General features: G+C 39.6%; 1 protein-coding gene across 1 annotated transcript in view; it reads left to right on the forward strand.

Annotated features, from left to right (window-relative positions):
- The window catches only part of LOC124716988 (serine/threonine-protein phosphatase PP1-beta catalytic subunit), a 90,988-nt gene that overhangs the window by 35,860 nt on the left and 40,975 nt on the right, over nucleotides 1-14,153 (forward strand). Inside the window, exons 5-6 of the mRNA XM_047243612.1 lie at nucleotides 1,185-1,336; nucleotides 12,789-12,923. Coding sequence (XP_047099568.1) covers nucleotides 1,185-1,336; nucleotides 12,789-12,923 — 287 coding nt within the window. The remainder of the gene's footprint in view (nucleotides 1-1,184; nucleotides 1,337-12,788; nucleotides 12,924-14,153) is intronic.

A 14,153-nucleotide genomic window follows, 5' to 3' on the forward strand; every position in this document is an offset into this window, starting at 1 on the left:
GGGGTCAAATATACCATAATAAGTATTCTCTTCCTAAGTCTGTTATGAATGAAATAAAACCAATTTTTAGAGACCTGAGTGACCCTGTTTTGCTTAGTAAATGTCTTCAGGGGGGGCTCTCGGAATACAAATGAAAGTTTCAGCCATTGCGTATGGGAAAGATTACCCAAGAATGTTTTTGTAGGACTAAATACTTTAAAAGTTGGTATACTAGATGCAGTGATATGTTTCAGTGATGGAATGATAGGAAGGTTTCGAAGTCCTGAGAAATTTAAGAATAAAATGTGGCTCTAATATGGAAGATCAGTTGCTTGCATGTGACAGACAACAGGCGCATTAAGCTGAAAGATTCGCTCTTCAAGTTACCAAAGAAACAAGAAGTGCTAAAAGGACTGCCAAGAGGAAGCTAGAAGATGAAGATAGTGCTGCAGGATGAAGTTTCAGAAATGTTCTGAGGCACAGTTTAATTGGCCTCATACATTTGTTCGCAATTTCCCGCAAGTTGTATTTTTCACAATTCGGGTACAAATATTGCCTAATTTGCTCTAAGTTTTTCTGCATGTTGCAATAGTCCCTACTTACATAGTTGACCTAAGCTTTATTGCAGAATCAACTAAATTATAGAAAAAAATACATTTTTATTAGGAAAAAAAATTATAAAATTAAAGTGTAAGATGTAATATTTTTTATCCTTGTAATGCACATAATATATGGAATTAAATAGGTCTAGTACATCAGCCATCATGTCGTGCGTATCTGGTAAAAATTTGGTCTCCTTCAGATGTATAACATTGGATTAAATGGTACCTCAATTTGAAGCAGCATTCTGGAAAAAAATTGCATCAATTTCTTTGTAATTTTTTTAATAACCCTAAGCAGGTTCAAAAATATTCAAAATACTTCTAATTTGTTTAGAAAGTGTGCTGCATTACCTGATACCAACAAAAAGAATCTGTAAAACATACACATTATAAACAGTGCCTGAAAGAAATAGGTGTTGATTTTTTACATAGTTTTGAGCTGCAAAAGTACCCTGTATCCTTAATTGAAAAAGGTTTGCAAACTACTAGACTTAACTCAGCTATTACTGAGTGGCATATGACATGCTTTGCTGACTTATCTTTGGGAAGTGAAGAACTGATTCTTTAATTTCCATTGTAAGCAACTGATGTTTCTTCTTGCAGGTCTTCTCTGTGATCTTCTGTGGTCTGATCCCGACAAAGATGTCCAAGGATGGGGAGAAAACGATAGAGGAGTGTCATTCACATTTGGTGCAGATGTTGTGAGCAAGTTCCTGAACAGACACGATCTCGACCTCATCTGCCGTGCACATCAGGTAAGATGTTTGCTTGTACACTGACAGTAGAGGTGCGTCCCAAAAGTAAGGACTGTGTCTGGTGATCACCTAACACTTGGGCAGTTATGGTGATTCTATTAGCGTGTAACCAAAGTTGCTCTTAAAATATTATTTTTTGTGCAACAGAGTTAAAATGACTGGAATCATTAGTGGTGACTAATAGCTCAGATTTTATGCAATATTAACGTGCAACATATTTGTATAAAGAAAAAAGTGAAACGTTACACGATAATTTACAATACTATCTTAATAAGCATGTAACCCTTACTGACGCACTGCCTACAATTATGTACATTACTTTTTTTTTTATCCTACATGCAACAGAAACATTTTTCTTCATTCGAAACCTGATTTACATGTATGCGAATGTTCAATCTGTTCACGGTGCACAGGTGCTGCCACCTGTTGTGCGTCACTATAAAAGGGAATGAAGCAGTGTGGAGCAGCTTGTGACTGTTGGAATACATGATAGTGGTTGCTAGTCATAGTCTGCTGAATAATTTGATGTTATTGTTATTTTGCATGGTAATTATTGAATGTTCAGTGAATTTATTACAACAGTGAATATTTAAAAATTATTTTAGCCCATAAAAAGAAGCCTCATGTACAAGGTATATTTAGTAAACAGGTGCATATATTTGTATAAATCATGCTTCTAAAATCATTTAAAAAATCACCTAAGAGCATGGGAGCATAAAGATTTTTTCTTCCTGCAGAAAAAAAATCAGGTCTGAAAGGGTTAAATGTATCAAACACAAAATTATGTGTGAGAGGGGGTGGACAAATATATGGAAACACTGTGAGAAACCTGAATGCAAATGACAGCCAATCTCTTGGGTGGCACTGTTGTAGTTGACCATGAACAGCACCTGTGCAATGCCTTCAGTATGTTGCGATTGTCAGAACTGTGTTCTGCGTATTTTTTGTTTCATTATGTTCAAGCTAAGGGAATCAAACTCAGACAAATTGTTGGTTCTTTTATGGTGGGTGCTTCCGTAACCAAGGTAATGGAACTGTTTGGTGTTTCAAGAGACACAGGGGAAGTGGAAAAACATCATCTGCTAATTCACAATGAGGTTGGAAGTGCGTGTCAAGTGATCATGACAGATGTTCATTGAAGAGAGTTGTGACAAAAAGTAAGAGCTGCAGAACTTAATGTGGCACCCGCAAATTCTGTCAGTCAGCGCCAAAACAACACGAAGACAGCCCCATAAGCTGGAAATTACAGTAAAAGCTGGATTTCCGAAACGACTCAACAGTGTTGCTAATGTCCATAAAAGGAAAATGTGGTCCTGGAGCCATAAAACCTGGTCTTTGGAGCAATGTAAGTACATTGTTTGGTCAGATGAGTCTTATTGCACACAGTTTTGAGCTTACGGCAGAGTTTGTCTGGCGTGCATCATCCCGAGACTGCGATGCATACTGCTTGCTACCAAGCTTGCATGGTGGGGGTTTGGTGATGTTTTGGGGAGATGTATTGTGATATTTCCCACACTCCATGAGTAATCTGCAAGTCCCATTACTGTCAAAGAATATGAGACCATTTTGGCTGATCAGGTCTGTCCCATGATACAATATTTGTCCCCCCTGGTGATGCTGTGTTCCAAGATCGCATCATCCAGGACTTATTTTCTGAGCATGAGGATGAATTGTTGCATCTCCCCTGATTAAGTCACCGTGGCTCAGTATTACTGAGCCTTTGTGGTCTACTTTGGAAACAAAATTGTGTGATTGGTATTCACTTCAGTCATCATTACCTTAACCTGCCACTATTTTTCAGGAAGAATGATACATGATTCCTGTGAATACTGTATGGCACTTCTATTTATCCATTCTGAGGTGATTGGAAGTCCTTTTGAATGCCAACAGTTTTTGTACTCCTGTTACATATGGTACTGTTTTGTGTTTTCATTATTTCCATATTTTTGTCCACCTCCTGTGCATCAAGAAGGAACATTTTACATTATTTTTTTTTGTATTTTGAAAGTTTACATTGTGCTATTAAAATAAACTATTTTTGGTCATATTTATTTACTAAAGTGTTCATGTCCTCCGAAATTACTAATCTACGCTATCTTAACTTTCATTTTAAAACACGGTGGATGACCAGTTACTTCTCAAAGTTCTCTGGAGTGAGAGAATGTCACTGATCACAAACAGTGTTTCTACAGGTGGAAAATAGTCTCCTCACATCATAAGATATTGACTGTGCAAATTTTAGGACATGAAATATTTACAGATAGAGGTCAAGGATTGTAGTCTTTTCACCATTGAAGATATTACAGGTAGTAGCAAAACGGCATCAAATTCATTCACCACCCTCTACCCAATGTTATCCTTAATGTCAGTCAGCTTTGAACACGCTCAATAATTTCTAACAATTTCTGCGATGACAACCTGATAGATTCTAATTCTTTAGTCCAATACTAATTCTTTAATCCTGCTGGTAAGGTAGCTAAAATTGCTAAGGACATACACCAAAGAATTTTTTTAATTTTAGGTTCAGTGAAAGTATTCTTTTTATTTTATGTTTCGGTGAAAGTATTTTTTGCCCCTCTCACTCAAACTGAAGATTCTTTTGTAAAATAATCAGTCGCATATTTCAAGACTTTAAAATGTTCATTATAAAAACCAATAGAACACACTCAGGTGGTAGTACTAGGTTCAGTAGAAATTGTCTTGGGGTTTTGAGAAACAGTTCATGCTGTATGAAATTATTTTATTTCTGGATAGCTGTGTACACATCTTCAGCAATACATTGCAGTGCATGAGCCACTCATTTGAAGTGGATTGAATATGAATAAAATAGGTGTAGGGCAGTTGCCATCTTCAGTATGTAGGCTACAGCATTTCCTCAGTCCAGCAGTTTGAGAATATTATTCTCACAACAAGATACTGTTGAATGATGTGTGTTCCAACATTTTGCAGGAAATCAATGGCTTTGAGGAATCTTCTGTGTCAAGTTTGCCAGCAGTGAGATTACAAATGAAATGTTGACATTTGCCAGTTTCGTTGATAGCTATGAATATGTGGTGGTTACTTGAATGATGCAGTGCATTTTTGAGTCTCCTGATAGCAAAAATCTAAAGAGTTTCTCCATAATTTTGATTCATTGGCAACCTGAAGAAACTAAAAGTTTGTACCGTGAAATGTTCAGAGGACGGTAGCAGAGCGCATAACGTGGAAAAAGATATTTATGGAGTTTGGAGTCTTTTGCATATGTGTCAATAATATTTACTTCTTAGACAATTCAACTGAATTGTCCTTTGCGTGTGCATGACCACACAGTGTTATTGAAGTTGACACTTTATAGAGCAGCCAATATGCTAATTGCACACTATAAAATAGAACAATCCCTTCATCAGTAGCGAAGTGTTGTCTGATGTAACCCAAGATCATAATATACATAGTGGTAGGCAGTAGTTTTTGATACAACAAGAGGCATCATGAACACACAGTTATCTCTTAGGAAGTACTATTTGGCAGAGTTTACTTGGTGCGTACACTCCCTAGCTCTGAATAGATAGAAGCTGCGAGTAATCGGAAAACTTTGGCGGGACAGTCTTTTGTTTGCCCCACTGCCAGTCTTGACAGCTCACAAAGGCCTTCTCTACACACAATAATGGCTGACAAAACTACACACAGTATTTTTGCTTTATCAGCTTTCCTTTTGAGAATTGAAATTCTGGATGTCAGAAAATCAAACAGAAGCACATCCTTCACAATCCAACTCAAAGTGCAGTTATCCACATTTTATTGCACTGGAAAGTGATTTTTAGAGATAATTTGCTTCCTGTGTTAAACTTTGAGTAGGTTGGATTCTGATATTGTGCCAAGAGAGAGGCACTTAGAATGTGAGGAAATATGAACAGTAATAAAGGAATATGTAATTTTATGTAGCATAAAGTTAAAATATATACAAATTTGTCATTGTAGCAAACTATAATAATAAAATGAAATATCAGTCACGGCAACATAACTTGCGAACGTTTACACTTTTTTCCATGTGCGTAGGTATGGAAGAAAAGGATAATAATTGGATTTCTTAGTGTCTAGATGCTATGTGTTCTCATCCTTCTACTAAAATGTTTTCTGCAAGCCACTTTATGGTGTGTGGTGCAGGGCACATCTACAACCACTATCTTTTTACCCCTTTCCTGTTTGGTTCACGAATGGCTCGTGGGGAAAAAGGATTGTCGGTATGGCTCTGTATGATTTCTGATTTTCACACCCTGATCATTTCACTAGATGTATGTGGGGAAAAAATAGGTTGCCCAACTCTTTTTGGAATCAAAGCACTCAAAGTAGCAACAGTGACCCTCTCTGTGATATACAGATCTCTTGTAGTGTCTGCCACTGGAGGTCATTGAGCATTTCTGTAACATTGTCCTGCTGAGCAAATGATCCCATGACAAAATGCACTTTTCCCGTCGGCTCTTCCCTATATCTCTTGTTAATGCTACTCGGTATAGGGCCCAGACTAATCAATAACACTCGAGAATCGGTTGAACAAGTGTTTTTAAGCCATGTCTTTCATGGATGAATTATATTTCCTTATTGTAAATTTATGTTTGCATTTCGTCACTTGTGTCAGCTTTTTCTATTTATTTTGTACAGTCATTCGACTTAAGGTAGTACTGGATGGTTATTCTAGGTTCCAGTGATTTGTTGTCTATATCTACATCTGCATGATTACTTTGCAATTCACATTTAAATGCTTGGCAGAGGGTTCATCAAACCACAATCGTACTATCTTTCTACCATTCCACTCCTGAACAGCGCGCTGGAAAAACGAACACCTAAACCTTTCTGTTCTAGCTCTGATTTCTCTTATTTTATTTTGATGACCATTCCTACGTATGTAGGTGAGGCTCAACAAAATATTTTTGCATTCGGAAGAGAAATTTCGTAAATAGATCTCACCGCGACGAAAAACGTCTTTGCTTTAATGACTTCCATCCCAACTCGTGTATCATATCTGCCACACTCTCTCCCCTATTACGTGATAATACAAAACGAGCTGCCCTTTTTTGCACCCTTTCGATGTCCTCCGTCAATACCACCTGGTAAGGATCCCACACTGCGCAGCAATATTCTAACAGAGGACAAACGAGTGTAGTGTAAGGTGTCTCTTTAGTGGACTTGTTGCATATTCTAAGTGTCCTGCCAATGAAACGCAACCTTTGGCTCACCGTCCCCACAATATTATCTATGTGGTATTTCCAACTGAAGTTGTTTGTAATTTTAACACCCAGGTACTTAGTTGAATTGACAGCCTTGAGAATTGTACTATTTATCGAGTAACGGATTTCTTTTGGAACTCATGTGGATCACCTCGCACTTTTCATTATTTAGCGTCAACTGCCACCTGCCACACGGTACAGCAATCTTTTCTAAATTGCTTTGCAGCTGATACTGGTCTTCGGCTGATCTTACTAGACGGTAAATTACAGCATCATCTGCGAACAACCTAAGAGAACTGCTCAGATTGTCACCCAGGTCATTTATATAGATCAGGAACAGCAGAGGTCCCAGGACACTTCCCTGGGGAACACCTGATATCACTTCAGTTTTACTCGATGATTTGCCGTCTATTACTATGAACTGCGACCTTCCTGACAGGAAATATGAATCCAGTTGCACAACTGAGACGATACCCCATAGGCCCGCAGCTTGATTAGAAGTCGCTCGTGAGGAATGGTGTCAAAAACTTTCTGTAAATCTAGAAATACGGAATCAACTTGAGATCCCCTGGCGATAGCGACCATTACTTCGTGCGAATAAAGAGCTAGCTGCGTTGCACAAGTACGATGTTTTCTTAAACCAAGCTGATTACGTATCAATAGATCGTTCCCTTCGAGGTGATTCATAATGTTTGAATACAGTATATGCTCCGAAACCCTACTGCAAACCGACGTCAATGATATAGGTCTGTAGTTCGATGGATTACTCCTACTACCCTTCTTAAACACTGGTGCGACCTGCGCAATTTTCCAATCTGCAGGTACAGATCTATCGGTGAGCGAGCGGTTGTATATGATTGCTAAGTAGGGAGCTATAGTGTAACAGTATAGTGTAGTTAACTATTTATACACAATGTTATGTTTTGTTATGTTCAGGGTTAACTGAAACAATTCAATTAATAGTTCAGCCCGATTTTTCAAGTATAACCTCTACCCATACTATTTCCCAGGAACTATCATTTCAGTTTCACTACAAGGCAAACTACTTCTGACAGCAATAAATACTCCACCACCAACTGTATTTAATCTATCCTTTCTGAACACTGTTAGATCATTTGAAAAAATTTCGGCTGAACTTATTTCTGGCTTTGGTTCAAATGGCTCTGAGCACTATGGGACTTAACAGCTGTGGTCATCAGTCCCCTAGAACTCAGAACTACTTAAACCTAACTAACCTAAGGACATCACACACATCCATGCCCGAGGCAGGATTCAAACCTGCGACCGTAGCAGTCGCGCGGTTCCGGATGGCGCGCCTAGAACCGCGTGACCACCGCGGCCGGCATTTCTGGCTTTAGCCAGCTTTCTGTAGCTGTAACTATTTGAGCTTCATTGCTTTCTATTAGGGCTTGGAGCTCTGGTTCTTTCCCAACATAGCTTCGACAATTTACAACTACGATACTGTTCGTTTCTACAACTAACTGACTGTGTTTTACCTCTCCCCTTTTAGACGGATGCCCTGTCTGTGGTTCCCTGAGACCCTCTAACCTAAAAAAACTGTCCAGTCTCTTCCATACACACCCCGTCCCCATGTAGCTGCTTCCTGTATGTAGTGGACTCCTGACCTATTAAGCAGAACCTGGAAACCCACCACCCGATGGTGCTCGTCAAGGAATCTGCAGCCTACACAGTCACAGAATCTCCTGAGCCTCTGATACAGACCCTCCACCCAGCTCTGCACCAAAGGACCACAGTCAGTTCTATCAACAATGCCGCAGACGGTGAACTCCGCCGTAATCTTGCAAGCAAGACTGGTGGTCTTTACCATTTCTGCTAGCCACCCGAAATGAGAGAGAATCTCCTCCGATCCAAAACAACACACGTCATTGGTACCGACATGAGCCACCACCTGCAGTTAGCCAGTTGGCTGCACCCTGTACTCTTCGTGGCATACGGAAGCACCCTTTCCACATCCGGAATGACTCCCCCCGGAATGCACCCTGGCTTCCTTCTCCTCCTTGGCAGCCACGTTTCTAAGTGCCCCATTATGCTCCTAATGTTGGCGATTCCAACTACAGCAAACCTACCCACTGTGAATGCCCAGACCTTGCAGGCCGACAAGCTTCATCTGCAACAGGGTGGATAATTGCCTCTGGCTCAGACACCGTCAGTCACAGATAACATCCGAAACCTGTTCGTCAAACAAACCGGGGAGGCCCTACGATCGTCCCTTTGGGAAGTTTTTCGCTGACGGCCAGACTTTGGAATGATCTCCTACTCAACTATGGGTGAGGGATCAACCTCGGTGCAGGCCGTACCCGGGGCGGCCCCAGCAGTGGACCAATTGGGGGGACAGTGGGACGTCCCTCGCATCCAACCTCCCACAGTGCTACCCCTTGGCAGCTGCGTCAAGCTGTGTGAAGGAAGTCAATGCAGCCTGGAGCGGTGAGCAAAGGGTCGCCAACTCAGCTCGATTCTGTACACAGCAGTCACAGTTCCTATCCATTACTGCAGTCACTTCTGTTGGAAGCTCGTAAAAATATATAACGAATGGTGCACTCGCCTTATTAGCAGCAGGAACACGAGGTGCTCTGTCTCTGGTGGTCTATCTGACACTGAACTATAATAACCTAAACAAACCCTTGAGGTACTCCCAAAATTACCTTTACATTTGTTGTTTTTGTTAAGTTATATTTGTAGGGAAGGCCGGTATCCAATCACAGAATCTGTCCAGTATTCGGTAAACTCATGTTTTCTTCACTAAATGACTGTGCAGAACTGTATTTAATGTCTTCCAGAAATAAAGAAATATGGCATCAACCAGATGCCTATGGCCAAACAGAGTGAACTGAATTTTGCAACCTCTCTTGTTTCTGGATGCAGTGTTGATTTTTATAGAGGAAATTTTTGTTATCTAGGAATGTCATAATGTTTGAAGATAAAACCTGTTCCATAATTCTAGAACAAATTTATGTCGGCAGTACAGACCTAGAATTATGTCTGTCAGATGGCCTTTCTTGAAAACGTGAAAGCGCTTTTTTCCAATTCGTAGGTACCCTTCTTTGCTCCAGTGACCTATAACAAACTACTACTAGATTGGGAGCATGTTCTTCCACATTATGTCCGTAGAACCTCAGAGGTATCTCACCTGGTCCTGTTGTCTTTCCAGTGTTGAACAGTTTTATTTTTTTCCCCATGGTCACTGATCTTGATTGCTGGCATTTCTGCATTCGTGCAGTAAGCAAGAGGAGGAACCACCTTACAGCCTTCTGCAGTGAAACCGTTTTGGAAGCAAGTTCAGCACTACAGCCTTCTCTTGTCATCTGCTGTTTTGTTGCTGCTATGGTCACTGAGCGATTGATTAGATGATTACAATCTAGTTACTGTTTTTCAGTAAAGGTCATAGGATAGCTTGACAATGTTGCTGCCATCTTACTATAATTGCTGACTGTTGACTGAAGGGTTGGTTGTCCTGCACTCCACTTGTGTAATTTCTTCCACTGATGTGATGTTTTACAATCAGCATATGCATTGATAGATAGTCCTTGTTTGTCGGTACATGCAGTGTGCCTGGGTGTGGTTTTGCCGTGGTTGTTCTTTCACATTTCCACTTCACAATCACATCACCAGCAGCCAAACAGGGGACTTTAGAAGGGTTGAAATGTCCCAAATCGACTTGTACAAAGGTGACATGAATGACTAATCCATGTTTGAAGTCGTTGAGCTCTTCTAACCTACCCGTTAAGCTGTAATGGCATCCTTATTGATGACACAATACTCGTGTCTCCTTTTATACTGGTGAATCTGCATCACGTGACACCTTACAGTTAGTTTCGTGTAAAATAGGCATGTCTGAATACTTCTGAATTCGATAGTGTACCTTCAGAAGTGAAAGTACCTATACAGCTGATCAGAAAACATAAAAATACATCGTAGCACCCCTACCTCTAGAACACAGGTTTTGTCTGCAGTGTGTATAGAGGAAATGATTTTGGCAGGTAGGATTTATATAGTTTGCTTTGAATTATGTCTGGAAAGAGTGACTGTCAGCAAGCCTCTGTAAGAGCTGTAATTTATCTGAATTCTTCCTCATTGTCATATCTTGAGATTCACATGGGAAGAAGTAATATCTTGCCTGACTCTTTTTGAGCTGTAGAGTTGTGGAATTTTAACTGTAAATCTCTCTGTGATGTACAGCACCTCTCCTGTAGCATCTAATACCAGAGTTTAGTGAGTATCTCCATAACACACTCTTGCAATTATTAAACTAATCCTTAAGCAAATACACCACTCTTAGATCAATATTTCTATGTGATCTATTAATAGATATCTAAAAACAAAGATGGTGTGACTTACCAAATGAAAGTGCTGGCAGGTCGACAGACACACAAACAAAGACAAACATACACACAAAATTCAAGCTTTCGCAACAAACTGTTGCCTCATCAGGAAAGAGGGAAGGAGAGGGAAAGACGAAAGGATGTGTGTTTTAAGGGAGAGGGTAAGGAGTCATTCCAATCCCGGGAGCGGAAAGACTTACATTAGGGGGGGAAAAGGACGGGTATACACTCGCGCACACACACACACACACATATCCATCCACACATCTATTAATAGTACGCGTAAAGAAAGGGTGTCAAACTGATTAACAATTCCCAAGAATCTGTTGTGGTTTTGTAAGCTTACCTCTTTTGCTGGTACATTACCTTTTTTTAAGATTCTTAAACCTCTTTGCCATCCCCCCCCCCCTCCCCCCCCCCCACAATATGTTCCCCTGTATATTGCTGCAGGTGGTTACTTCTACACATTTTTGGTTTATTAGTATTTTCAGTGATGTATCAGCAATAATAGAATCCAACCTTAATGAGTCATTATGGCTTTACATCAGTTCTCCACACTTTGTTACAGTTTTGTGTCAGTAAAATATCCCACTGTGTCATCCACAAACAGCCTCATAGGGCTTTCAATGTTATCCACAAGATCTTAATATACAGGACGTTTGTCTCCACGTATCAAATGTCTAGGGATGACAGATCGCATCGGAGACAGTGTTGGCGGACACTTTCCTGTGACAAGGAGACCTTTAGTATTCAGCAGCTCTAGTACTACGTGATTTTACCGAACTAGAAGGGTGTGCTGCATACTGCTTACCCCAGTGAATTCATAGTGATTTTCAACAATAAAACCTTAAGAATGAATGTTTCTTAGTGGAGAAAGATACTTTAGAAGCAAATCAGGAACTTTAATTTTGCTGGGCCTATGCCCTTTCGTGTGGAGCAAATGCCTGGATTATAGTGTGTACACAAGGCTTGCACACATCACAGGCTGTTGACACCCTGCCACCTCTCAGGGGCATACAAAATACCAAAGAATGTCTAGTGCCACTGGACAGTGAGCTGTGGAATACACACATGCTCATACACCTTCTAATAGCCATTCTACTGTTGAGCAGCTTTATGAAGATGAATTATTAGCATTGTGTATTGTTTGTATAACATGTTTATAGCAATGATCTAAATATTTATTATAATAAAGTGTGGTAGAAAACAGAAAAAGATAATTTCAACTTACCTTGTTTCAATGTCAGTGTCCAGGAGCGGCCAAATTCGATTCAGATACTCTAAAAATGAAGTTATGAAATGACTGAAATACTAATTTCAATAGTTCAATTTAATATTGTACAATATAACTTATATTGCCAATAATGATTATTTTTATGTGATATTGTTTAAGTTGAATGTAAGAATACATGGATGAATAGTTCTCAGAATGTACATATTTTTGTGAAAAAAGGGTGTCAAATATTTTCATAACTATCCAAAGGACAAAAAAATAGAAGTAATTGTTAAATACAGTAAAAAGCAACCCCCCCCCCCCCCTGCACCCCTGGTAACTGCAGAGAATTATGCAAATATTGAACAAAAAGTGTTACTGAGCGATTCGTTAAGTGAGTAAACTCAGGCAAAAGAAACTTAACCTTGGGTTGTTGCACTCAGTTTCACTGTATGGTCCCAACTGACAATGTATCCTATTCTGCAGCTCTGAGGCAGGATTTGTCTGAAAGCTAGCAACATTTTGTCTAGTTTAAATGCATATCGATGATCCAGTTCCTCAAATGTTTGACGGGTTTGTTACCTGTACTCTTGAAATTATGTATATTCCACCAAGGCCTTCACATTACCATATATTTGCATTAATGTTAATTACTTTTAACAATATTTTCAGATTCACGTTAAAGTTTGTTTTAGGTTGTGGAGGACGGCTATGAGTTCTTTGCGAAGAGGCAGCTGGTAACACTGTTTTCTGCACCAAACTATTGTGGTGAATTTGACAATGCTGGTGGGATGATGTCAGTTGATGAAACGCTCATGTGTTCTTTCCAGGTAAATAGGCATAATAATTACCATTAGCGTTTGTGTAAGAACAAATAAATGTTGCCCCCGCTTCTTGCAGTTGTTGCAAGAATGGAAAATCTGCCTTGCACTTGTAGTAAAATTACGGTCCTGTATTTTTAGAGTTAAGTTTAATATACAGTCCCTGGCCAATTTATTAGATGCACCACAGTTTTTAAGCAAATTTTGATTTATGTCTAATGACTTTTTCCAACACACAAAGTGTGATAAAATTATTGTGTGTAGCGTACTTCACAACTAAGGTGATAAAACAAAGAAATAAAATGTATTTGTTGAAAATATTTTATTTCAATAATTACAACAAAAAATATTGTGAAAGTGAAAACATTACTTTTGATATTTCGTTGAGCCACCTTCTGTAGCTATGAGAGCCTTAATATGACATGGCTGTCGATGCAGGACTGTACTGTGTCCTGCATTTGTGGATGATGGTACCACACATGGATGACCTTCTCTAAGAGCTTTTGCCACCTCCCTCTTCATTAGTTCCCATACATTTTCTCTGGGGTTCATGTCAGGACTATTACCTAACCAGTCTAACAGAGGGATATTTTGTTCCTTCAGAAAAGATTTAACTGACCTGGCTGTGTGACAGGGAGCTTCATCCTGCATAAAAATAAATGGTTCCCCACTCGAGATCCATTCTTGGTACTGGTCTTGCCTCATTATGCCATTAACCACGTAAAGACGTCCTGTACCCTTGCCACAGATGACAGACCAAATCACTTTGTATGTTTTACGGTCTGAATAACGCAGTTGGTATGAAATTTTTCTCCTGTTTGATGGTGCACATACTGAGATTTGTTTGTTAAAACTTCAAACGTGCTTTCATCACTGAAGCATACCTGTAAAAATCAAGAAACATAATTAAATGATTAATGGAAAATCTCATATAAAGATGTGAAACAAATACTAACAAAGAGATAGAGGGGCTGGCCAGTACTTACCTCAGCTCAGCTCAGTACAGCCGATAGATACACAAACAGAACAGAAAATTTACGTATCCTAGCTTTCGGATCTTTGTTCCTTCATCAGGGAGGAGAGAGGGGAAAAAAGGGGAAGGAGGGAAAGTGGATTCAGTTACTCATAACCCAGGTTATGAAGCAACAGGGGAAAGGTAAACAGGGAGGATAGTAAAGATGGAGGCATGGGTGTCAGAGGGAAGTACTGTGCCAGCTACAAACCAAAGAGGATGCATAC

This window comes from Schistocerca piceifrons, chromosome 9, assembly GCF_021461385.2.
Source record: "Schistocerca piceifrons isolate TAMUIC-IGC-003096 chromosome 9, iqSchPice1.1, whole genome shotgun sequence".
Lineage (NCBI taxonomy): Eukaryota > Metazoa > Arthropoda > Insecta > Orthoptera > Acrididae > Schistocerca > Schistocerca piceifrons.